The sequence below is a fragment of the Brienomyrus brachyistius genome, chromosome 22 (assembly GCF_023856365.1).
Source record: "Brienomyrus brachyistius isolate T26 chromosome 22, BBRACH_0.4, whole genome shotgun sequence".
NCBI classification, from domain to species: domain Eukaryota; kingdom Metazoa; phylum Chordata; class Actinopteri; order Osteoglossiformes; family Mormyridae; genus Brienomyrus; species Brienomyrus brachyistius.
Genome location: NC_064554.1, coordinates 5,407,255 through 5,433,088, shown reverse-complemented (window position 1 = coordinate 5,433,088; position 25,834 = coordinate 5,407,255). Strand labels below are relative to the sequence as shown.

The following is a 25,834-nucleotide window of genomic DNA, read 5'->3' as shown; positions in this document are numbered from 1 at the left end:
TAACTGTATTCATTCAAACTAATATTGTTACTGTTTTTGTCGACTGTCCTGTGTGTTATCTTGTCCTGCAATATTGTTTTGCTTTTGTGATTATCTTGCACTCTCTCTTTGCTCTCTGTTTAGTTCTGTCCTGCCTGCACTTGTGTAGTCCTGTGTTGTTTCTGTTTTTTCCCTTTCTGTTACACCATGGTCCTGGAGGAACATTATTTCGTTTCACTGTGTACTGTGTATATGACTGAAATGATAATAAACCTACTTGACTTTGAGTAAAATGTAAACAAACAAACATATAGCGCAAAACAAGGCAAAGTGCCAGTACACAGAGGCCTACTGCAAATAAGTTATAAAAACTCAATACACAAGTATAACATTTGAAAACGAATACTAAGCCAATAAACATAAACACAATACATAAAGTAAATCCACGGAAGAAAAACGGCACCGGACGTTTTCATTAAGTTCAATATAAGTAATAGGCTATATAACGGCACATAAAATATGTCTAACAAACATTCATCCATCCATTTTCTAGCATTTTAATGTGTGTGCGTGTGTGTTTGTGTATGTATACATACATACCTACATACATACACACACACACATATATATATATGTACACACACTCCATTTAAGTTACACAGTCGCACGAATACATTTAAACCCTTTAAACCACTTTATGAACATTAAGGGGACCATGGCGGAAAAATATCCATGGAGACGGCGATCACGTGGGTAAGGCGGAAGTCAGGTCGCTTCAACATGGCTGCGCTGATCTAAAGAAAGCGACGTGAATCTCATCTTGTGTTGGTGATCTGTTTTAAAAGGCGGCTTCAGCACGCGAACAGACGCCTTGTCCCACATCTCGGCAGTGAGGATTAGTGCGCGCACGCACAGGTAACCATCGCACGGTGTAAATCGAAACCGGTCAGCTGACCTTTACCGCAACGTCGACAGCGATGATTAATGCACATTGTGTTTATATTAGATTGCAGCTCTGTTGATGTTGATAGTCAGGATACATTTGTAATAATTGTATTCACGCTATACTACAGGATTAATATGATAATTTTGTAAATCAAAGGTTGGATAAGATCTGTCGTAGTGTGAAATTTTAGTTAAGCGATAAGACTCACTGAACTTTTTCGCAATAAGTCTCTTTTGGCGAGCCTGTTTTCTCCTCTCCTGTCAGCCGCTCTATCTGGACATTGGGTCACTGATACACGTTTGAAACTCTGGGCTTTCTCGTCACAGAAATAATCATATGCTTCCTGGTTGCTGTTGGTGACTCGGTTGACTGATTTTAACATTTGCTTTGTATTGGGTATATGTGAGTTATATGTGTTTTTGCACCAGTCTTATCAAGGTGAGGGAGGCCTCGTGACTCCTTAGTGAACTAATTATCCCTCCAAAACTTACACACACATACTCACACTCAGACTGAGAGTTTTCTTACAGGCAGTTTGTAGTCTCCATCAGCAGTTTTTAATCTGTGTCTAATAATCTGCCTTCTGTGATAAGATTACAGTGTCCAGAAGTTCACAGTCTTATAGCTGTCTGCTGTTTTGCAGCGATGTCGCTTGCTGAGCCCAGCTCACCCTCAGCGCCTTTCTTCTCGGAGGACAATGAGGCCGAGGGGTCTGGAGAGCCGGGGCCGGTGCTGGCGGGGGAGGAGCCAGCCAGCGGAGTGACCAATCGCCGGGCATATTTCATGGTGGCTGTGCTGTGCTATGTCAACCTGCTGAACTACATGGACAGGTTCACCGTGGCTGGTACTCGCTGCTTTATTACTGTTCTGTTGCATGAAGGCCAGATGCTGTTGTCATAGCAACACTGAAGCGGCTCCCCGGTGATGGGACGGAGAGGAATCCTTAACCACACTCTTCTGTTCCCAGGTGTTCTGCCAGACATAAAAAATTTCTTTGGGATTGACGATGGAAAGTCAGGATTGTTGCAAACAGGTGAGAGTACCTGCTCGCATGCTTGGTAATTTGGGGTCTGGGGGTGTCATTATTGTGGAGTGGTTGCTACGGCAACATACCGGGTTGCTATGGTGATCAGACGCTTATCTCCGTGGACTAAGACACTGTCTAAACTGCTTCTTTCTGGTTTTAAGTTTTCATCTGCAGCTACATGTTCCTGGCTCCCATTTTTGGTTACCTGGGCGACCGCTACAACAGGAAATATATCATGTGTGGGGGAATCAGCTTCTGGGCGCTGGTGACCCTGGCCAGCTCCTACACCCCCAAAGGCGTGAGTGTCTGCCCCCCCTCTCCCCCCGCAGCTGCATTGGGGATGGATGTTTCTTACCAGGGCTCATGCTCTGCCCCCCTCCGCAGTACTTCTGGGCCCTGCTGCTGACCCGTGGGCTGGTGGGAGTCGGTGAGGCCAGCTACTCCACCATAGCCCCCACCATCATAGCAGATCTGTTCGTCAATGAGAAGAGGACCAAGATGCTGTCGATCTTCTACTTCGCCATCCCGGTGGGCAGGTCAGTGTTGCCGCAAGCTTCTCACCAGAGACTGGAACCTGCGACCGTACTTAGCTCCTCTGGCTCTAGGACGGCATAATCTGAACAGCATAATCATATCTCGCCCCCTACCCTTACACAGTGGTCTTGGCTACATCGTGGCCTCCGGAGTGGACAGTGTGGCACAGGACTGGCATTGGGCTCTGCGGGTAGGTCTAGGACCAATCAGAAGAGAGCTTGTAATTGTGCCTTATCAAAGTGGCTAATGCGCTAGGAGACAGGAGATGGGTGGGTTGGAGCATGATCTGATGTGGTTGTGTCGTGCCTGACCCTCCTTCCTCAGGTGACGCCGGCTCTGGGCTTCCTGGCAGTTCTGCTGCTGCTGTTAGTAGTGAAGGAGCCGAGGAGGGGTGCTGTCGAGGCCCGACCGGAGCACGGTCTGCACAGGACCAGCTGGGTAGCGGACATCCAGGCCCTCAGCAAGAAGTAAGACCGGTACCTTTCTGCCAGAGCTAAAGCAACCGCGACGAGTGTGCGGCAGTGTTACCATGGTGACCCTTGGCTCCTCCCCAGCCCCAGCTTCATCCTGTCCACTCTGGGCTTCACCGCCGTCGCGTTTGTCACCGGCTCTCTGGCCCTGTGGGCCCCGAGCTTCCTGTTCAGGGCCGCCGTCTTCACTGGCGAAAAGCAGCCCTGCTTCTCCGGGACCTGCGACAATTCCGACAGGTGGGTGGGGCATTTGGGGGGGCGAACGTGGGGCCACTCGACCTGCCGCAAATGGTGTCGTGTCACAGTGAGTGGCGTCTCTGTTGGAGGGGAGTGTACCCTAATCCACTCTGATCTGTCCCATATTTATATCTACTGTTTTCAGAGTCCTGATCCGATCCTTTAATCACCGTTTAAATATCCATACTGTAGCCGCCGCTGCATTCTTCGTAAACCTCGTATTCTTCCTTACGACGTTTCAGCATTTGCCTAATGAGATCCGTCGTTTTACACGATGCCACTGCGGATGTTGCAGGTAGCTGTCGGGCTACTCCGAATTTGCTGCTGAAAGAGATTCCGCATGGCTGACCTCTGGATAGCCTGTAGTTTCACTCGGCGCGCTGAAGGCACACCGCGGCGTGTGATGGAGTCGTACGAGCTGCGGCAGCTGAAATAAGTTAGGCAGACGCAGGAAATGTAAATAAACGAGGCTTTAGTAGCTGATACCAATCAATTAAAAAAAATCCTGGAATGGACACTAGTCTGATCTTTCATATGGGCTTGGGACATGACTGCCCTCTGTCTCTCTCTCTCTCCCCCTCCCTCTCTCCCTCTCTCTCTCCACCCGCAGCCTGTACTTTGGGATCATCACCTGTGTAACGGGTGTACTGGGTGTGGCCAGTGGTGTAGCCATCAGTACCTGGCTGAGGACGCGGACGCCCCGCGCCGACCCGCTGGTCTGTGCTGCCGGACTGCTGCTGGCAGCTCCCTTCCTTTACCTGGCCATTGTCTTCGCCCAGGCCAGCACCATCGCCACCTATGTGAGACCGAGTGTGCAGCCCTGCTCAGTGGATGCCAGTGATGCGTCACGCTTGCCGACTGGCCCACAGTCGTGGCGTCTCACTGTTCAGCTCCTCCTGCGGCGTGTCTAACAGGCTGTCTCTCTCGCTGTCCTCTAGGTGTTCATATTCTTCGGGAATACCTTCCTGTCCATGAACTGGGCCATCGTGGCCGATATCCTGTTGGTGCGTATCACGCGATCACACCTGACCACAGCTCGTAACCCCCCCCGCCCCAACATGCAGATGAAACCACACACGAAGTGGGATGATTTCATTAGGGGCTGGTTTCTGTTGCCTTACTGCGGGGCCTGGGCTGCGATGATGTGATGTTTAGCATCGTCCCATAAATATGAATGATGTAGCAGGGTATTTATAGATGTTTGCAACCATGGGCCGCAGCTTAGCGACTAGCTGTAATGCTGCTCAGTGTCCCAGCCCGCCGGATCCAGGCACCAGCAAACTCAGCAGTTGTTTATGGCCCAGTGTGGCCCAGACAAAGTCATGGGGGGAAAAAAATATATATGTGACGTATAATCTTATACATGAAATGAAAATGTCTGTGCAGAAGCATGCCTAGCGCTAGCTGAAGGCAGAATAGTCGGTTGCCTAGGCGCCCCAAATTATGTGATCATCATCTTGGTTGGGTGGCCCCTGAAGAGGTGAATCTGGCCTGGTGCCTCTGCCCGTTGCCCTTCCACTGTGTCACATCCTGCTACTCTGAGTCCCACGGGCCTCAGCTTTCCTTGTACTCTCCCGTCTTGCTGATCTCTCCTCTCTTTCCATCTCCCTCCCAGTACGTGGTCGTCCCCACGCGGCGCTCCACTGCCGAAGCCTTCCAGATCGTCATCTCCCACATGCTGGGGGACGCTGGAAGCCCATCCCTGATCGGAGTGGTGAGTCTCTTCCCCACGGGCGCCGTGCGGGACCTGCCCTCCTCCCCGCTCTTCTCACTTGCCTCCCTTGCAGGTCTCCGACCACCTGAGGCAGGCCGACTCGTACCTGTGGCAGTTCCGCTCCCTCCAGCTCTCCCTGCTCCTCTGCGCCTTTGTGGGGGTGGCGGGCGGGGCCTTCTTCCTGGCTACTGCCCTGTTCATCGAGAGAGATCGCAAGCTCGCCCAGAGCTACACGCACTCGGGTGAGGCAGAGGCGCCCTGACTTCACCTTAAACACTTTGCTGTGAGCATTCTGTGATTTCGCTATAATGATAAAACAATAATGCAATAATGTTGATAAAACAAATGCATTTCTTTTTCTTTGCTAAAAAATAAAAAAAAAAACTTAATTGCTAATGAGTGTCAATTGCTTACCAAGTCTTGGAATTATCATCTCTAAGGAAATGTACATTTTTTTGTCTTGTCAGGTGATGAACCAATTGTCGTGCCCAAGAGAGGAAGGTCCACAAAAGTCCCAGTATCGAGTGTGCTGATTTGATTAGAGCCAAAGGAATGTGAGAAGATCCGCTGCCTTTTGGGAGGACTGCTTTCTCATTGGCTGAAAGAGGGGAAACCAATTAAAAGTTCAACCAAGGTTTTTCTGCTGCAGCTTGTCAATAAATTTAGAAATTGGACTTTTTTTTTTCTATTTAGCCAAACTGTTTTTTGGCTATTTATTATCGTTGTGATTTTCGTTTGTATTCATTAACCTGTTTGCGGGAGCAGTTAATTCAGGGAGAGACGAAACGTGTTTTATGTTCGTATTTTCTGACGCTTCATCATAAAACACCCATTACCTCTGATAACTGAGAAGTGACACAGGCGAAAAGGCAGCTCTGAAGCCAGGCTTGCGGATCTTGTTGGAAGTTTGAAGAACCTTCCATCTGCCTTAGTCTCGGACTGGTGTACAAACTTAGTTTTGCGGCCACATTGAAAGGACTTTAGACTGAGGTCCGTCGCCCCCTAGTGGTGGTGGTCAGCAGCTCGGTGATGATCATGATGTGACACTTTCTGCAGGACTCTGTTACGGTCAGATACTAATTCTGTACAGGTACTGATGTTATCAGTGTGGCTTGAGGCTGCAGACAGCATTTGGCATGTGTCTGTGTGCAGCAGCTCCGCCCCAGTGGAGAGACACCTCCAGTACGCCACTTACTGGGCTGCCCTCACACTCACGTCTATATTCCCAGTTTATGTGGCATGTTACGTGATAAGATATTTTTCTGAATTATTAAGACTTTCCTGTGATAGCACATCACCCACATTCATCATAAAATGCTCCCTGAAGCTCTTGAAAATTACACTAGTGCAGTTTTTAGCTGTCATAATTTCACTAATGTTAACGTTAACATGTCTGTCCAGGTTGTTTTCCCACTCTGATATTGTCGACCCATCCGAGCAGGATGACATGGCTGCTCCTCCAGGATGCCAGACCTTCAAAAATGCTCCTTGTCATCAATTGTAACCGCAGTCTACTGTCTGTCTGCTGGCTTTGCTCACATTGTTCAAGCTCGACAGACTGGTTGCATTTGCAGTCATTTTTATGGAGTATGAATTTATTGTCTGGGGGATTTTTTTATGGGAGCTGTCATTTTCCACTCTAACATCGTGTCAGTAATTTGAAAACCAGTAACAGGTCAAATCACAGGGCCTGTTTAAATGCTACTTTCTTGCAATGGTGACTGAAATTAAATGATAACAAGCAACTCGTCCTGCCTGTGTTCAGTTACTGCTGCCTGCTGGAGGGGGGGGCGCCGTGTCTCACTGCCTCTGTCTGCTACCCTCCATCCCTTTGCTCCCCCCCCACCTGCTCAGCACTCTTCACACACCTCTTCTCATTGAAGTATAACGGATTATTTTTGAAGCGTTTTCTCATTTCCTGTTTGTGGGACGGTGAGAAGCAGTCCTGCAGTGCATGTATGCGCGAGAGTTTGAGCCTGGCCGGTCCTCTGCGTGTGTCTTCATGAAACCCACCCTGATGTGGGCTGATTGTTTGCACACCAGGCGCTACAGCACTTCTGAATCGGGGGAGTTGCATGCAGGGTTGGAAATAAAGACACACGAAATGGAGCGTTCGCTGGAAATCTCCCAAGCAGGACGTGAACATGACTCCGACGTAAAGGATAACAGGACATGTTGCATGTCGATGTGTTTTTGGGCTTCACCCTGTTGCATCATAGAGTGCGGAGCAGGTGAGGGGTGGAGAGATGGGCCTCTCTGAGGGAGGGGTAAAGTCAGTCCTCAAGAAGGTGAGGGGGAGGGTGGTGATCTGAGCACGAGAGGCAGACAGGACAGGAGGCTGGGGCCGAAGAAGAAGGAATGAGAAGAGCAAATATACAGATGTGACAACAAAGTAGATCTAAGGGAAGGACATACAACAGAACGTGAAGACAAAGGTCCTATGTGAGGTTGCACTGAGGCTCAAAGATTCAGATTCTTGCTGCATCTACAGGCTCCTCCACTCCTCCTCTCGCTGCTACTGGCCTCTCACTCCCTCCCGCCTGCTTCACGCCTGGTAAGTGCCGAGTTTGGAAGTTCAGCCACTTTTTCCCGCATGTCTCATCAGCGCTGGCTAGTGCTTCGGTGTCTCCTTGAGTAAGGGGGTACAGGGTCAGGTATTCAGCTCTGGTGGTCGGTCAGCAAGTGTGTATGTGAAGCCCTTATAAGTTCTGTGTGCAAGAGCTACGTTGGTCCCGGGTGAGAATCTCAAGTGTCAAGGTGGGTCCATTGATTTCCTCTCTGTCCTGATGTTCGGCTCTCGCTTCCTATTTCACCTGTTAAAGTCTAGTAATTTCTTCTAACTAGTTAGTGATGCTCACTCGGGCTTTGGGTGAATGCTGACAGGAGCGGCTCCTCCTGGTGTTCTGTGAAGGTGAGGTGACCTATGCACAGGGCAGCCCAGTGCCATCTGTGCTGGAGTCCCACGCCTGCTGCTCCCTGCCTTTGATTATACAGACTGTATGTTGGGAGCGTATGAAGCTCAGCTTTGACTTGTTTCTGCTTACTTTGGTGAATTTTGCCTCACAGCGAGACCCACTTCCAGGGCAAAACCTAAGTGTGTTTTTTCAAAATGTCTAGAACACGGGTTTCTCAGGAGAATCACGGTTGGGCCGTAGCATTGCTGCTGGAGAGATGGCGGCTGGATTAGTGGCGAACTCAATCATGGAGAAAGTATAAGTGAAAATACTGCATGAGACAGATTTGCTTGGAAATAATTCTATAAAAACAAAAAAAGGAGTCAGAATGTGCTGTTTTGATGGAGGGATAAAGGTCACCGCAACACGAAGCCTGGTGTTTTCTTCATCCTGTGCTCGTCCTGAGGGGTATTGACCCTCCGTTGTCCTCGTCGCCTCTCCTCTGTAGCCATGGATACAGTGGTCCTCAGTTCCTTACTGAACGGAGCCCTTCTGCTGGTGTGTGTGGGGCTGCTGCTCAGCTTCTGCGTCAGCTGTGGACAATCATGGAGGCAGAGTAAGTGCCCCAGCACCCGAATCAGCTCCAAACCTGCTAAAAGTGTTAATTGAAAACCACTGCTCTTTGAGATCTGAACCCTGTCGTCATGGCAGCAGAAGTGATAACACGATTTGACAAATATTAAGGGCTCTGCCCTGATGACTTGATGACTGATTCTTGTGTTGCATCTTTCCCTTTTTTTGCAGCTTCTATCCACCAGTTCATTCAAGGCGATCATCAAAATGAAGTGTAAGTTGTGACCTTCAGCAGCATCCTCTGGACACTTAGGGGGAACCAGAAGGGATCAGCTGCCCATTTAGCTGATAAGTCTTTATACAGTGATACCTTGGATCATGAACTTAATTCATTCCAGAAGGCTGGTCGAGTTGTGATTTGGTCGAGGTCCAAGTGAAATTTCCCTATGATAAATAATATAAATTTAATTTAATTTATTCCAGACCCCCAAATGATCACCTCTTAAAACTGATCGCCTCTCTACTTACCTAACTAACGATGAAAAGCATCATCGATTAATATAAAACTAATATACACACGGAAAGGCACACATACAAAGGACTAAACATGAAATAAATGACAATTTTATGAGCACTTTGCCTGTATTGAGGTGAAATGATGGTGCACTGGAAGTGGCAGGTGGAGAGGAGGAGGGATGGAGGGGTTAGGGTTCGGAAGGAGAGATGCGTCTCAATCCGTACAAGTTTCAGCAGATCGGATTTGTCATTTTACAAGTTTTCGGTCGGGTTGAGGCTTACTCTTTCTTCACCCACCCATTCGAGGTCTGAATTGGTAGAGTTGAACGTTTCTCCACCCATACAGTTTTAGCAGGAACAGTCGAGTTCCAAGATTTCCGTTGAGGTAGAAGTGAAATAAGTAAAAAAAAAAAAACAATCAGCATCGAGTTGGTGAAGTTAAGAGCTGTTTGAGTTCCAGTGTTCTACTGCATTTCAATAACACATTTGCCTTGTTCCCTGGTCTTTCAGGTACAATCCTGGAAACTTCAGAGTCGTGAGGCCTATGAGTAAGTGTTACCACTGCTCCTTAAAACAGGCTGAGCTTCACACTGCCGGGGTTAGGGTGAGGCTTCAGTGTGAAAACACACCTGCTGTGGTCCCATGCGAGATTATCAAAGCCAGGGATGCCGCCAGAGATTTTTGAGCCCCATGAAATCTTACCATACAGATTCCCCAGCGCAGACCGGTCCAATTATGTTCCAGATGTTTCAGGTTTCCTGTCAGTCAGGGACCCTTGAAATCATCTTAATTTCCCCCCCTTTAAGGTGCCCTTGCTTAAAGCCATCCATCAATGAACACATTCTTAGTGTCTGATTTCTACATCAATTTGACCACGACTCATGGATGATATATTACTTGTGTGACCGTACTTGGCAGGGTTTACATGCATAGATGATAGAGTGGGGAAGTTAGACGATGAATGTTTTTGCTGTAAATAATACATTTTCTTGCTATTACAGCTACAGTCGTCCCTGACAGGTACAACCATGCGCCCGGACACGGTGTTTCCAACCCTGCGAATTCCTTGTGGGTCTCCTCCTTCACTGCACACACCCTGAGCTGCTTTCCATGCTGGGCTGCACTGTCAGGGCTCCAAACTGGAATCTGTGTCTTTGCTCTTAAAGGATGTCAAACAGACAGGATACGGAAGTAGCCCTAGGAATTAATCCCAGCTCTGAAACCATGTGAAGCCAAACAGAAACAGAAAATCTTTATTTTATTAAACATTACTATATTCACAACAGGTGAACAGTCCTAAGCGAGAACCACTCACCTGCATGTAAACTGAAATCTCTCCAACAAACAGACGTAGTCCTCTCATATTCAACACTGTCAGAAATGTTTGCGTAATGCTACCCTGAGGCTCAGTTAAGAACAAAAGAGAGATAAATAGTATGGAAGGTGGACGGATGGACAGCAGCTCCTGAGCCACCATGAAGCTAAACTGTACTCTGACCCCCCTAGGACCCCGGCTCCCTCCTCCCTCAGATCCTCATCGCAGGAGCCAGAGCGCCGACCCTCATACACTCCAACTGAAGATGATGGTGAGCTGTCTTTCATCTTTGTACAGGGGTGTCATTCTCACTTTCCTGCACTCCTTTCTTCCTCACCCAGTTTCAGCTCTTCTTAAGCAGTGTAATGCTGTGTTTCCTGTTGTTACTGCATTTACTGCACACTGGCTTCCAGAGAATGAATTCCTGTGTTGTTCCTCAGTCCCAATGCTCTTCTTTGCAAAGCAGAGCATCACGAGCTACGAGAATAAGATTAGCAGGTTAAAACAAGTGCTTAAACTGAGGGCTGGAACTGTGTATGGATTCATGTTTGGCTATACGGCGTCCGAATGAAATGCTGAAAATACATATGTATGTGGGAATACTGATCAGTCGCTCTTATCTTTATTATCAGTAGATTACGTCAACCAAGCCAAAGACAAGCAAGGCAATGGTGATGACAGCGACAGACAAAGTTACATGTGAGTTTGCATTCGCATCGTTCTTCATAGACAAAAACTATTCAAAACTGCGTGAAAAACAAGGACAGAACTCAGTTGAAATCTTTTGATGAGGTGATGTTGTGCTTGTCCTGGGATGACTGACTTTGAGGTCATGTTAGTCATTCAGGAAGTCAGGCAGGCCTTGAAGTATGAGAGTCAGAGGCAGAGAATGGAGATTAAAGGTCATATGCTCCATATTATAGGGGGAGTGTGGCTGTGCGGCGTAGGTTTCCGTACCGACATTCAGAAGGTTGTCAGTTTGAATCGGGTGGTTGGCTGAATAATGGCCCTTAACCCCCAGAAGTTTTCCTCATGCTTCTGCAAATGGCCAATAAAGTTCATTTCAGTGACTGTTTATTAGGAATAAGCTGCACCAATGTTTGGTTGGCTTGTGGAACTGGCCTAATTTTAAACAACTTACTTGCAATACATGACTTTGACTTATAGCATAGAGTGGGAATGTTGCTCGTCACAGTGTGTGGTTGCTCTTTGCAGAGAGGTTATACCGGGCGATACCTCCAGCCCGGCGAAGAACGAGTCTCAGCCCAGCCAGTGTTCAGGTACCGTGAGGGACGCTCCCAGCCCAGTGCTGCTTCAGGATCCCACCGACTACTGGCTCAGTCTGTAACATTTGTCTCCATTCTTTTAGGCAATGATGAGATTTACGTGAATGTAGAACAAAAGTCTGGTAAGAGACAGATTACACTGCACTGAAGGCTTTGCTTCTTTCATCGAAATCTTCAGTTTTGTCATTTTTTAAAAATATTCGTGTCCAAAAATTTCCGTTTCTGTATGAGACCTATCATCAATGTTGTGTACAGTCTCTGCATGTCCAGGCATGGAATCAGGCCAGGCTGGAAACTGTTCTGTGGAAGTTTGCAGCCTGGACAGGCCGGAACCCGCTTCACGCTGCCTCAGTAGGTTGTAAAAGCGGCTGGCATACACAGATGCTGCTCACTGGGTTAATATAGAACTGATAGTATGTATGTATTGTTTCAGAATATAGCATTGCCTCAGTAGCAATGTAACAAGTAAGCTAAATACTATAGGCATTTGCAGGACGATTGATGCCGGTCGATATGTCTCGTCGATGTCGGAACAGCCACGATACATTCTGCTATATTTGTGTCAAATATATGCTTGTGCTTCAGAGATGCTCAATGACCGCTCTGGTGAAGAAAGTCTGTCATCTGTACTTCAGCTGTAAAATCGGTGATCATTTTGTGAAGTGATATCTTTGTGTCTTTCAGTCAGTCAGTAGTCAGTCAGTAGTCATTCAGGTTGATTACCTGTTATTGCATTCTGTTATATTCACGTATGTCAGGTGTGACGTCTAGAGTGGAACAATAGCAAGTTTATCACTAACCCTAACCCTACAGGAACGGTAGTGATCAGGTAAAATACTGCCCTTGTGTTACAGTGATTAACTGTCCATTTGTATTCCCAGACAACGGGGAATATATCAACATGCAGGACCATGAGAACGGGGGTCTAACACCAGGTCAGGCCATTTCTTACTTGGAGGGAGGGTGTTACCATGAAAGTAGTGGGAAATCTCTGAAATTTATATGATTTTTTTGGATCCTGGGCACGTGGCACAAACACACAGGCGGCAGTTTCAGTCAGAGACCTTTCTGTGAGAAGTTTCAGTTTGTGGTAGTGAAATGATATATGTGTATGTGCAGCACGCTGAGGTATTCACTGCGTGCAGTGAGTGTGGGTGGCCGCTATTCTGCAGAAACACTGCTTCTTCCAGTAAGTGTGCATTCACAGCGGGCAGCACACTGGGCGGGTCCCTCACCATGCGTTCTGCTTCCTCACAGGCAAATCCCAAGAGAGCATGGAGAGCGATGAGAACGACAGCACACACTACATCAACACCTCCCCGAAATAGGTACTGCCACACCCTGGCTGGACTCACGTGCACTGGCCTCCTATGACACAAAAACACAGCTGGATTATTTATATGATGTTAACTTGGCCCCAGCTTTCTTGCTGACCATCACCGCAGCACTACCCTGACTGGCCATTTCATCTTTGCATCCAGTCTCTTTGCAGAGCTTCCACTTTCGTTGTGATGAGCTGATTTGTTGGCGGAGGTGTGGTGGCAGAGAAGCAGAGGGAGAATGTGCCTGCGCCTGTCGGCTCTGATGTTTTTTTTTTAAAGAGTTAACAGTTAATATGAATTCGGATTATGGGTACAGCAGTACGGTGCCCCCTGTCTGCCTGTTGTGGCAATTCCCTGTATATGGTCACAGCAACCTTGTTAACAATCTTGTTTTGAGTGAGCAAATGCAGGGCCTTTCTCATACCACACAGGAAGTTTTGGGGTGGTAGCAAGGGGGGGGGGGTACAGGGACTGGAGGGTGGTTTTCTATGTCATTTTAATCTGTTACGACTCCTGAGAATGTTTTAACTCAGTCACTTTTATTTAACATTTATTGTCTTTTCATTTTTTATATTGCTGTGGTTTTGTTTATATAGATGATTCAATTTATTTGGTTGTAAATGTATGTAATTCAGAAGGTAGAGTAGACCTTAAACTGTAAAACAATGTTTTAGATCCTGTTATCTGTTGGATTAACAGCGATGGTTTCAGGACCACAATCTGAAGACTCCATGTCCTCTTGGTTGCAGGAGTCTGGTTTACTTACCGTTTTTTCTCTAATAAATGTTCCTTGCACAGCACCTAAGACCCATCATTTGCATCTGCAGCCTGTGACATGCAGCTCCGTGCTGAGGCAGCATGACAGAGGCAGCATGACAGAGGCGGCCATCAAGCCATACTGCTGTATACTGCTGTGAGGCTGCCACTAGCTGATGGGTCTCTCAGACGAACTTAAGACAGATGGTGGGATGGGTTCACAAGGCATTAACCATGGATGGATGGAAGGAAGGATGGATGAACGACTACAACAGCTTATCAGATACGGTCACAGTGCAATTATTAATAAATACGCATAAAACACACAATATTGAAGTTACATGATGTGCATTGTCCCCCATAGTTTAATGTTTAAAGCACACTTTACAGGACATACCTGTATTATTAAAGTTTATCTATGTCACAACGTTGAATCAAATAGCTATCGGGCAAGTGAATAGGGATCGCAAAACTATTTTGATGGAACACAAAAATATTTTTAAAAATATTTTCCTGCCCTGACCTCTTATATTACTCCGTAGCGGTACGAACTGGACAAAAATGCTCGAATAAATAGGAGTGAAGTCGCAAATGTAACGCAATCCACAAATGTGCAAAAAAACACATTTCACGTGTACAAATCGCTTTGTATTTTTGTGGATAGGACTTTATACCGCACCAAACACTGGAGTCCAATAAAACCTTCCATACAAGTGAAACATCTCATGGGGTGGCATGTAACATTGCAAACCATCATGGGGGGGGGGGGCACCAAATCTAGAGTGCAGCTGCACAGGAAGAGAGCTGATTTTATGACCTCAGACAAACCAGTGAAGGAACATGCTAGGAAAGGGGGTGGAAGGACTGGCAAGTATCTGACCGAACAGCACAGAGAGGGTGGGTGGATAAAACTCACTCTGAATTCTCTGTCAGACTTCTAAAGCTCCTCTATTTGTGTCCTTTGTTGTGTTGAGGGGGGAGATAAAAGAGAAACCAGGTTCCACCGTTCGGGGGAGACAGACGCACAGGTGAGGAGGATCAGCAGAGAGACAAGAAAACATTTACTGCTGCTCTCATTGGAGGGCTGACTGCTATTACGTCCTCATTCACTGGGAGAGAAAGAAATGGACAGATCATCACCTCTCACAAAGAGCGCAAACATACTGCAAAGGTGCATTAGACTAAGCTGACATTTGTGATTCTTTCACAAGGCAGGATGAAGGGACAGGCGTGTGCGTCACAGACAGGTGCCAAGGCGCTGACGTGTCTGTACAGATCCCAGTGAGGAGAGCCAATCACATTATGAAATGACACCTCCACATCTTGCAATAAACTGCTCATCTGTACTTTACTGTAAATGAACCAGGCATACAGTGCAGGTGAAAACACTTGCATCTATTTACAGGGCTTGCCAACTCAGGGATGGGGTGGGCAGGGCTGCTAGTGGGAGGAGCGGGGGGAGGGTCAAACGGCCAAGGCTGGTGAGGAGACAGCATTCTCCTATTGAGCAGGACGCCTTGCTCTGCAAAGGCTGCTAGCCCGTGGCTAGGGGTAGGGCTGCGCGATTAATCGAATGTCGATTCGCTCATGTGTACAATCTCATTTCTAATTTATGGCGATTCACACTCAGCCCACTTGGTGGCGGTGATGCGCTGTAGGAAAGGAAAATGAACACCAATGCAGAGAATGCCGGTAGTGATGGCGAAGACGCCGGTATACTTGTTCAGGAAAAAGGAGCTCAATCCCCGTTGTGGAAGTTTTCCGGCTTTAAACCTGATGACGATGCACAGTGTGTCGTTATCTGTAAGCAGTGCTTTAGCATCGCCTCAGCACTGCAAGGTAACACCACCGATCTCTACAATCACCTAAAAAGACACCACAAAATATAGTACAACATAGCCATTAACACAAGAAACCATCCATGTTCCCCATGGTATCTCCCATGTTGTAGTTCAGGTCCGCATCCTAAAAGATCATGGTCACCAGGTCAGCAGACTCAAGACAATGGTATCAGTGATATCCTCTCTCCAAGGGCAGGCCAGTGAACCTCTCTGCCCGACAGCAACCTCTCCTTTGTACTGCTGGTCCACCGTGTCCGCAGTCAGCGTACTGGCAAGGTGGCGGCCATTGGACAGCATGGATATAACTAACCTGAAGGTTAGTGTTGTAGAGCCACTTTGCTTCACTAGGGGGCGCACATCAGCCAGGTTACACTTGGGCACAAGGCCGAGGATGTATTCTGCCATTGCTGTACACGCTTTCAAACACCTGTAAAAGTCTCTCTCACACACACATACATAAACACAGACTTCTACTCATATCTTTGTGGAGACCATCCATTCATTTCTATGGGTAAAACCCAAATCCCAATAATAACAGCCTTACCTACCCATCCCTAACCTTAACCATAAGTAACCAAACAAAATACAAGTCCTAATCAGTAATCACCACTCCTTTTGGCAACTGAAACCCCCAACACACGCTTTAGGCGTGACCCTGTGACCCTGGGGACTGGAAGCTCTCAAATGTTCTGAATCACCACGCACTGATCTGGGCCTTGAACGAAATGCATTTAACAGCACAGGCTCCCCAGACTGTAGGGTTGCATGGATGACAGGTCTGCTGCACATGACCTCTCAGTCACCCGCTCAGACACCAAGAGAACCATCCATCCATGTAAGCAACATTCCTTTTCTGATTGTGTATTTTATGCTGATAGGTGACCCCTGGGATTAAGGGATCAGATGTCCAATCCTTGTACTGGTGCAAAGTTATTTTCTCTGATGAAGTTTACTGTTAGGGAACCAGGCCGAAAAGTCACAAGGATGCAGAAGCATTAATAAAGAAATTGAGGATTATTACGCAAGATTACATAAACAAGCAATATCACATCATGTTGCATGACTAACTGGTCAAATAGTAGGCAATTGTTATAATTGTTCTCCACTATATGAAAATAATATAAAAATGCAAGCAAAGCAGCAAAGTTTGCGAACACAAAATTTGTATCGCTGTCAAAACCTTTGACCATGACTGCATTATTGTGGGGTCCCCCCTCCAACTCAGCAAATTGAATCATCCTGTATTTCTTGAAGGGCTGAATCCCCCTAACAAAGGTTGCAGTAAAGATAGGACGAGTCCAAAAAAAAATCTGGAACATATTTGGATTTACATAATTAGAAAACGGGCCGAACGCCTGGTTTCCTATAAGACCAGTGGCTGTGTGGTGTGAGCAGAACATCCGCAAAGTCAAATCAGTCCCCTCTTTCCACCCTCTTCTCAGTGACACCCCCCCACCCCTCAGAATAACATGAATAATGACAGTAGTAAAGACTATTATCACTATGGCCACTAAAAACGCTGCAACCCAGAATTAGCTAATGGGGCTGACGGCTCGTTAACACACTCCAAGACACACTCACACTCTCATAAACAGCACACGGAGGCAAGCTATTTCAGTATAATTATATTATATCATATTTTATATAATTAGAAGTCAATGTAGTACCTGAAGCTCTAATCACACAGAGAGGACGACAGTGTCCCCCTGAACACACGGTCCCAACACAGAGAAAGAGAGAGAGAGATGGAGAGGGGAAAAGGCACAAGGAAATCTCAGCGTGAGGATGGAACGCAGGCATGGAGCGGGCGGCCAGGTGTCCAGCACGTGGGCCTGCGGACTCAGAGCGATTGGCACAGGCTGGGGGGCACGCAGGGCCGGGACACAAAGGCACGAGTACGTCTCCGAAGCGCAAAGTAAAACGACAGCGAGGACGGGGACCACACACACCACAAATTAATTGGACTTTTTTTCTGTTCAGTCAAACTGTTTTTGACCATTTCTTATCGTTGTAATTTTCGTCTGTATTCATTAACCTGTTTTCTGGAGCAGTTAATACAGCAACAGGCAAAACGTGTTTTATGTTCGTATTTTCCGACGCTTCATCATAAAACACCAATTACCTCTGATAACTGAGAAGTGACACAGGCGAAAAGGCAGCTCTGAAGCCAGGCTTGCGGATCTTGTTGGAAGTTTGAAGAACCTTCCATCTGCCTTAGTCTCGGACTGGTGTACAAACTTAGTTTTGCGGCCACGTTGAAAGGACTTTAGACTGAGGTCCGTCGCCCCCTAGTGGTGGTGGTCAGCAGCTCGGTGATGATCATGATGTGACACTTTCTGCAGGACTCTGTTACGGTCAGGTACTAATTCTGTACAGGTACTGATGTCATCAGTGTGGCTTGAGGCTGCAGACAGCATTTGGCATGTGTCTGTGTGCAGCAGCTCCGCTCCAGTGGAGAGACACCTCCAGCCTGCAGTACGCCACCTACTGGGCTGTCCCATTTGCCTGCAGTTACTGCTGCCTGCTGGAGGGGGGCGCCGTGTTTCACTGGCTCTGTCTGCTACCCTCCATCCCTTTGCTGCCCCCACCTGCTCAGCACTCTTCTCTTCACACATTTCCTGTCTCTTCTCTTTGAAGTATAACGGATCACTTCCTGAAGCGTTTTCTGGCTTCCTGTTTGTGGGACGGTGAGAAGCAGACCTGCAGTGGGTGTGTATGTATGTGTGAGAGTTTGAGCCTGGCCGGTCCTCCGCGTGTGTCTCCATCAAACCCATCCTGTTGTAGACTGACTATTTGCACACCACGCTGGTGTACTGACACAGTGACCCTACAATGCTTCTGAATCAGGGGAATTGCATACAGGGTTGGAAATATAGCTCCACAAAACAGAGCATTAGCTGAAACTCTCCCAAGCAGGATGAAAATGAGGCTCCAACGTAAAGGACCGCCACACAGAAAGACCCCCTGACCTCCGTAATGAATGAATAGATTACAGTCAATGCTACCAGCCTGGCAGGACAGTTGCATGTTGATCTGTTTTTGGGCTTCATCCTGTTGCATCATAGAGTGCGGAGCAGGTGAGGGGTGGAGAGATGGGCCTCTCTGAGGGAGGGGTAAAGTCAGTCCTCAAGAAGGTGAGGGGGAGGGTGGTGATCTGAGCACGAGAGGCAGACAGGACAGGAGGCTGGGAGTGAGGAAGGAAAGAAGAGAAGGGCGAATGTACAGATGTGACAGAAGACCACAGGTTTGAGAGAAGAACATACGACAGAACGTGAAGATAACTCTCAACGGGGCTCTAGATCGGTTCCAAGATGGCGCCCATCCGGTGCTGACAGAGACAAAGATTCAGTTCATATGCTATGTGAGGTTGCTCTTGGGGTCCAGGTTGTGGATTCTTGCTGCATCCACGTGCTCCTCTGCTCCCTCTCATGCTGCTACTGGCCTCTCACTCCCTCCCGCCTGCTTCACGCCTGGTAAGTGCCGAGTTTGGAAGTTCAGCCACTTTTTCCCGCATGTCTCATCAGCGCTGGCTAGTGCTTTGGTGTCTCCTTGAGTAAGGGGGTACAGGGTCAGGTATTCAGCTCTGGTGGTCGGTCAGCAAGTGTGTATGTGAAGCCCTTATAAGTTCTGTGTGCAAGAGCTACGTTGGTCCCGGGTGTGAATCTCAAGTGTCAAGGTGGGTCCATCGATTTCCTCTCTGTCCTTGTGTTCGGCTCTCGCTTCCTATTTCACCTGTTAAAGTCTAGTAATTTCTTCTAACTAGTTAGTGATGCTCACTCGGGCTTTGGGTGAATGCTGACAGGAGCGGCTCCTCCTGGTGTTCTGTGAAGGTGAGGTGACCTATGCACAGGGCAGCCCAGTGCCATCTGTGCTGGAGTCCCACGCCTGCTGCTCCCTACCTTTGATTATACAGACTGTATGTTGGGAGCGTATGAAGCGAAATGTTCATAATAAACATTAATGGTATCAGCCCAGGTTCCTACCAGAGAGCTGAGATAATGCAGTTCAAAGCCCAGCTCTGACAGCCATTTCCGAGTATCCGGCGTTATCGCTGCTTCAGGGCAGGGTGGGTGAGCGGCCTCAAATGGAAGCTCCACCTCCTCAGCTTTGACTTGTTTCTGCTTACTTTGGTGAATTTTGCCTCACAGCGAGACCCACAGCGAAACCTAAGTGTGTTTTTTCAAAATGTCTAGAACACGGGTTTCTCAGGAGAATCACGGTTGGGCCGTAGCATTGCCGCTGGAGAGATGGCGGCTGGATTAGTCTTGCTGTAGAACACAGGAAATCCGCTTCCTGACAATTCAGAGGTGAACTCAACCACGGAAAAAGTTAAGAGAAAAAGAGAAAGAATATATGAGACAGATTTGCTTGGAAATAATTCTATAAAAACAAAAAAAGGAAACAGAATGTGCTGATCTGGGGGAGGGACAAAGGTCACCGCAACACAAAGCCTGGTGTTTTCTTCATCCTGTGCTCGGCCTGAGGGGTATTGACCCTCCATGCTCCCTGTCGCCTCTCCTCTGTAGCCATGGATACAGTGGTCCTCAGTTCCTTACTGAACGGAGCCCTTCTGCTGGTGTGTGTGGGGCTGCTGCTCAGCTTCTGCGTCAGCTGTGGACAATCGTGGAGGCAGAGTAAGTGCCCCAGCACCCGAATCAGCTTCAAACCTGCTAAAAGTGTTAATTGAAAACCACTGCTCTTTGAGATCTGAACCCTGTCGTCATGGCAGCAGAAGTGATAACACAATTGGACAAATATTAAGGGCTCTGCCCTGATGACTTGATGACTGATTCTTGTGTTGCATCTTTCCCTTTTTTTGCAGCTTCTATCCATCAGTTCATTCAAGACGATCATCAAAATGAAGTGTAAGTTGTGACCTTCAGCAGCATCCTCTGGACACTTAGGGGGAACCAGAAGGGATCAGCTGCCCATTTAGCTGATAAGTCTTTATACAGTGATACCTTGGATCATGAACTTAATTCATTCCAGAAGGCTGGTCGAGTTGTGATTTGGTCGAGGTCCAAGTGAAATTTCCCTATGATAAATAATATAAATTTAATTTAATTCATTCCAGACCCCCAAATGATCACCTCTTCAAACTGATCGCCTCTCTACTTACCTAACTAACGATGAAAAGCATCATCGATTAATATAAAACTAATATACACACGGAAAGGCACACATACAAAGGACTAAACATGAAATAAATGACAATTTTATGAGCACTTTGCCTGTATTGAGGTGAAATGATGGTGCACTGGAAGTGGCAGGTGGAGAGGAGGAGGGATGGAGGGGTTATGGTTCGGAAGGAGAGATGCGTCTCAATCCGTACAAGTTTCAGCAGATCGGATTTGTCATTTTACAAGTTTTCGGTCGGGTTGAGGCTTACTCTTTCTTCATCCACCCATTCGAGGTCTGAATTGGTAGAGTTGAACGTTTCTCCACCCATACAGTTTTAGCAGGTACAGTCGAGTTCCAAGCTTTCCGTTGAGGTAGAAGTGAAATAAGTAATCGGCATCGAGTTGGTGAAGTTAAGAGCTGTTTGAGTTCCAGTGTTCTACTGCATTTCAATAACACATTTGCCTTGTTCCCTGGTCTTTCAGGTACAATCCTGGAGACTTCAGAGTCGTGAGGCCTATGAGTAAGTGTTACCACTGCTCCTTAAAACAGGCTGAGCTTCACACTGCCGGGGTTAGGGTGAGGCTTCAGTGTGAAAACACACCTGCTGTGGTCCCATGCGAGATTATCAAAGCCAGGGATGCCGCCAGAGATTTTTGAGCCCCATGAAATCTTACCATACAGATTCCCCAGCGCAGACCGGTCCAATTATGTTCCAGATGTTTCAGGTTTCCTGTCAGTCAGGGACCCTTGAAATCATCTTAATTTCCCCCCCCCCTTTAGGGCCATTTACACTCAACCATTACATCACGTACGTGTGTGCGTCATGCATATTTAGAGCATAGACATGAGTTAAAAGCACAAGAACAATTTTAAAACATAGATGTCAATGGTGTATATTTTTTTGTCACTCCCTTGTTTTGGGCCCCCCCCGGCAGTGCGCCCATATACACTGCATATACTGCATACCCCATTTTTGCGCCACTGTATATGGTAGATAGTATAAAAGTAACTTCAGATGTTCTAAGAATGAATGACCAGGACCTGTGTATGTTGCGAAAATATTGCGAGCACTATTATGTCCATCTGTGTACAGCGTCCTCAACATTTAATGGCAGTTTAAGTTTCCACAAAAGCTTTGTCATGTGTACAAAGTACAATGAAACTCGAACTTGAAATGCTTACTTGCCTTCTTTCATAAGCAATATTATTTTTAAATGCAGTTCTGGTATTTATAAATCTTGGTGATAAAATTCACCAAGAGTGTGGGGTTTACGTTTCACTACAGCATTTATATTGTCAAACAAATCTTAGCAAGCTGTGCACTTTTAAAGATAGTTAATTTTCAGGATTATCCAGTATATGTTTAACTACAACGAATTGATTTTTCAATTAGTTAAAAAAATAAATACTGCAATTAATACTGCAACTGATGCAGAATTTGATTTTTCCCCCCCCCAATATCGAGTAGCGTAATTACAAAATACTAACTACTACGACATATCTAACAATATACAATGCAACATTCAACATGTAGTAAAGTGATATGTGGCAGAGCAAAGTACCAATACCATGTAGAGCAGTGGGTAGAATATAGAGAATGGTGCAGTCATGTTACAAAATTTGCAGGCGAGTGTATAACATTTCATGCCACATCCTCATATAAACAAGTGACACCGGAAACGGAGGAGACGACAAAGAATGTTTTCTCACAAGGCCCCCTGGTGGACTTAATGTTTAATCCTCCAGAAAGACATAAACTATGAGCCTAACTATAGCAAGTACAGTTCTTGTATTCTGTACATGTACTGCATGCGCACCGTGGCAAGTATATTCTGCCACTTATGGTGTCCTTGCTTAAAACCATCCATCAATGAACACATTCTTAGTGTCTGATTTCTACATCAATTTGACCACGACTCATGGATGATATATTACTTGTGTGACCGTACTTGGCAGGGTTTACATGCATAGATGATAGAGTGGGGAAGTTAGACGATGAATGTTTTTGCTGTAAATAATACATTTTCTTGCTATTACAGCTACAGTCGTCCCTGACAGGTACAACCATGCGCCCGGACACGGTGTTTCCAACCCTGCGAATTCCTTGTGGGTCTCCTCCTTCACTGCACACACCCTGAGCTGCTTTCCATGCTGGGCTGCCCTGTCAGGGCTCCAAACTGGAATCTGTGTCTTTGCTCTTAAAGGATGTCAAACAGACAGGATACGGAAGTAGCCCTAGGAATTAATCCCAGCTCTGAAACCATGTGAAGCCAAACTAATAGAAAATCTTTATTTTATTAAACATTACTATATTCACAACAGGTGAACAGCCCTAAGCGAGAACCACTCACCTGCATGTAAACTGAAATCTCTCCAACAAACAGACGTAGTCCTCCCATATTCAACACTGTCAGAAATGTTTGCGTAATGCTACCCTGAGGCTCAGTTAAGAACAAAAGAGAGATAAATAGTATGGAAGGTGGATGGATGGACAGCAGCTCCTGAGCCACCATGAAGCTAAACTGTACTCTGACCCCCCTAGGACCCCGGCTCCCTCCTCCCTCAGATCCCCATGGCAGGAGCCAGAGCGCCGACCCTCATACACTCCGACTGAAGATGATGGTGAGCTGTCTTTCATCTTTGTACAGGGGTGTCATTCTCACTTTCCTGCACTCCTTTCTTCCTCACCCAGTTTCAGCTCTTCTTAAGCAGTGTAATGCTGTGTTTCCTGTTGTTACTGCATTTACTGCACACTGGCTTCCAGAGAATGAATTCCTGTGTTGTTCCTCAGTCCCAATGCTCTTCTTTGCAAAGGAGAGCTACGATAATAAGATTAGTAGGTTAAAACAAGTGCTTAAACTGAGGGCTGGAACTGTGTATGGACTCATGTTAGACTAAACTGAATCCCAATGAAGTCCTGTCTGGGGTGTATATAAAGTGGAAATAATGTTGCTTTTCTCTGTGCTACCAGATGATAGCTATGTCAACCAAGAGAATGATGACGACAATGATGGTGACGGCGACAAACAAGGTTACATGTGAGTTTGCATTCGCATCGTTGTCCAAGGACAGAAATTATTCTAAAACTGCGTGAAAAACAAGGACAGAAATCAGTTGAAATCTTTTGATGAGGTGATGTTGTGCTTGTCCTGGGATGACTGACTTTGAGGTCATGTTAGTCATTCAGGAAGTCAGGCAGGCCTTGAAGTATGAGAGTCAGAGGCAGAGAATGGAGATTAAAGGTCATATGCTCCATATTATAGGGGGAGTGTGGCTGTGCGGCGTAGGTTTCTGTATCGATATTCAGAAGGCCGTCAGCTTGAATCGGGTGGTTGACTGAATAATGGAGTGGGAGTGTTGTTCATCACTGTGTGTGGTTGCTCTTTGCAGAGAGGTCCTACCGGATAAGATTCTCAGCATGCCAAAGGTTGGGTCTCAGCCCAGCCTGTCTTCAGGTACTACTGTATGAGAAACACCCATGGCCTGGTGCTGCTTCAGGGCTCTGCTAACTACTGGTTCAGTCTGTAACATCTGTCTCCTTTCTTTAAGGCAATGATGAGATTTACGTGAATGTAGAAGAGCCTGGTAAGAGAAAAATTATTTGTGTGTCTTTCAATCAGTCAGCAGTCCTTTCAGTTATATAAATGGGGAGTTCATTCAGGTTGATTACCTGTTACTGCATTATATTATATTCAAGTATGTCAGGTGTGACGTCTAGAGCGAAACAATAGCAAGTTTATCGTGCTACAGTGATTAACTGTCAATTTGTATTCCCAGACAACGGGGAATATATCAACATGCCGGACCATGAGAACGGGGGTCTAACACCAGGTCAGGCAATTTCTTACTTGGAGGGAGGGTGTTACCATGAAAATAGTGGAAAATCTCTGAAATTTATATGATTTTTTGGATCCTGGGCACATGGCACAAACACACAGACGGCAGTTTCTCACTTTCTGTGAGAAGTTTCAGTTTGTGGTAGTGCAGCACGATGAGGTATTCACTGCGTGCACTGAGTGTGGGTGGCCGCTTTTCTGCAGAAACACTGCTTCTTCCAGTAAGTGTGCATTCACAGCGGGCAGCACACTGGGCAGGTCCCTCACCATGCGTTCTGCTTCCTCACAGGCAAATCCCAAGAGAGCATGGAGAGCGATGAGAACGACAGCACAGACTACGTCAACACCTCCCCGAAATAGGTACTGCCACACCCTGGCTGGACTCACGTGCACTGGCCTCCTATGACCTCCCCATTGCTAAAAACACAGCTGGATTATTTATATGATGTTAACTTGGCCCCAGCTTTCTTGCTGACCATCACCGCAGCACTACCCTGACTGGCCATTTCATCTTTGCATCCGGTCTCTTTGCAGAGCTTCCACTTTCGTTGTGATGAGCTGATTTGTTGGCGGAGGTGTGGTGGCAGAGAAGCAGAGGGAGAATGTGCCTGCGCCTGTTTTTTTTTTTTTTTTAACTGACAACAGCCAGCATGAACGTGTCTAGTGCATATGACAGTGGGGCGCCCCTGTCTGTCTGTTGCTGCAATTCCCTGTATATGGTCACAGCAACCTTGTTAACAATCTTGATTTGAGTGAGCAAATGCAGGGCCTCTCCCATACCACTCAGGAAGTTTCAGGTTAGTAGTAAGGGGGGGAGGGCAGGGATGGCGGGCAGCTTTCTATGTCATTTTAATCTATTATCTTGCTGACAACCCCTGAGAATGTTTATAGTGATCAAGTCAGTCATTTTTATTTAACATTTATTGTCTTTTCATTTTTGATATTGCTACGGTTTTGTTTACAGTGATCCCCTGCCTATCGCGGAAGTTACGTTTCAGACCCATCAGTGAAAATATAAACCATATAAACATTTTTTTATAGTTTAAGGCTTAAAATACCCCTCTCACATGTTTTAAACACATGTAAACTTATTAAAACTCACTTTGTAAACACATAGGATATTTGGATATGAGTAACATGATAATAATAATATGTAATGTATACACACATCGCAGAGAAATGTGAAGCATCGGGGGAAAATCCGCAATATAGAGGGGGGTGCGATAGCTGAACTGCGATATAGCGGGGCATCACTGTATATAGCTGATTCCATTTATTTGGCTGTAAATGTATGTAATTCAAAAGGTAGAGTAGACCTTAAACTGTAAAACAATGTTTTAGATCCTGTTATCTGTTGGATTAACAGCGATGGTTTCAGGACCACAAACTGAAGACTCCATGTCCTCTTGGTTGCAGGAGTCTGGTTTACTTACCGTTTTTTCTCTAATAAATGTTAATTGCACAGCA

General features: G+C 46.5%; 2 protein-coding genes across 3 annotated transcripts; both read left to right on the top strand.

Moving 5' to 3' along the window:
* Window positions 1–736: 736 nt before the first annotated feature.
* On the top strand, window positions 737–17,879 carry spns1 (spinster homolog 1 (Drosophila)). Of its 2 annotated transcripts, XR_007384830.1 has the most exons (14): window positions 737–894; window positions 1,569–1,769; window positions 1,893–1,958; window positions 2,114–2,250; window positions 2,337–2,488; window positions 2,610–2,676; window positions 2,811–2,953; window positions 3,041–3,193; window positions 3,804–3,993; window positions 4,132–4,197; window positions 4,809–4,907; window positions 4,981–5,149; window positions 5,375–5,997; window positions 17,787–17,879. XR_007384830.1 is itself a non-coding variant. In XM_048992370.1 (13 exons), the coding sequence occupies exons 2-13, from the start codon at window positions 1,571–1,573 to the stop codon at window positions 5,443–5,445; spliced, it is 1,512 nt and encodes a 503-aa protein (XP_048848327.1). In that variant the 5' UTR covers window positions 737–894; window positions 1,569–1,570; the 3' UTR covers window positions 5,446–6,652. The 2 variants fall into 2 exon arrangements, 1 of the variants encoding a protein (XP_048848327.1); XM_048992370.1 differs by lacking the exon at window positions 17,787–17,879 and having other exon boundaries at window positions 5,375–6,652.
* Window positions 6,846–25,834, top strand: LOC125718490 (uncharacterized). Its single transcript, XM_048992378.1, has 14 exons — window positions 6,846–7,138; window positions 7,399–7,461; window positions 8,310–8,417; window positions 8,606–8,648; window positions 9,401–9,438; window positions 9,892–9,910; window positions 10,397–10,476; window positions 10,841–10,904; window positions 11,421–11,485; window positions 11,575–11,613; window positions 11,747–11,842; window positions 12,373–12,426; window positions 24,657–24,727; window positions 24,902–25,834. Exons 1-13 carry the CDS (start codon window positions 6,862–6,864, stop codon window positions 24,725–24,727), a joined length of 1,017 nt encoding a protein of 338 aa, XP_048848335.1. The 5' UTR covers window positions 6,846–6,861; the 3' UTR covers window positions 24,902–25,834.

Coding starts and splice junctions, on each gene's coding strand:
- spns1 (XM_048992370.1), top strand. CDS start 1,571: ATGTCGCTTGCTGAGCCCAGCTCACCCTCAGCGCCTTTCTTCTCGGAG. Junction 1,959..2,113: donor GTCAGGATTGTTGCAAACAG/GTGAGAGTACCT, acceptor TCTGGTTTTAAG/TTTTCATCTGCAGCTACATG. Junction 5,150..5,374: donor CCAGAGCTACACGCACTCGG/GTGAGGCAGAGG, acceptor TTGTCTTGTCAG/GTGATGAACCAATTGTCGTG.
- LOC125718490 (XM_048992378.1), top strand. CDS start 6,862: ATGTATGCGCGAGAGTTTGAGCCTGGCCGGTCCTCTGCGTGTGTCTTC. Junction 7,462..8,309: donor TCCCGCCTGCTTCACGCCTG/GTAAGTGCCGAG, acceptor TCTCCTCTGTAG/CCATGGATACAGTGGTCCTC. Junction 10,477..10,840: donor CACTCCAACTGAAGATGATG/GTGAGCTGTCTT, acceptor TATTATCAGTAG/ATTACGTCAACCAAGCCAAA.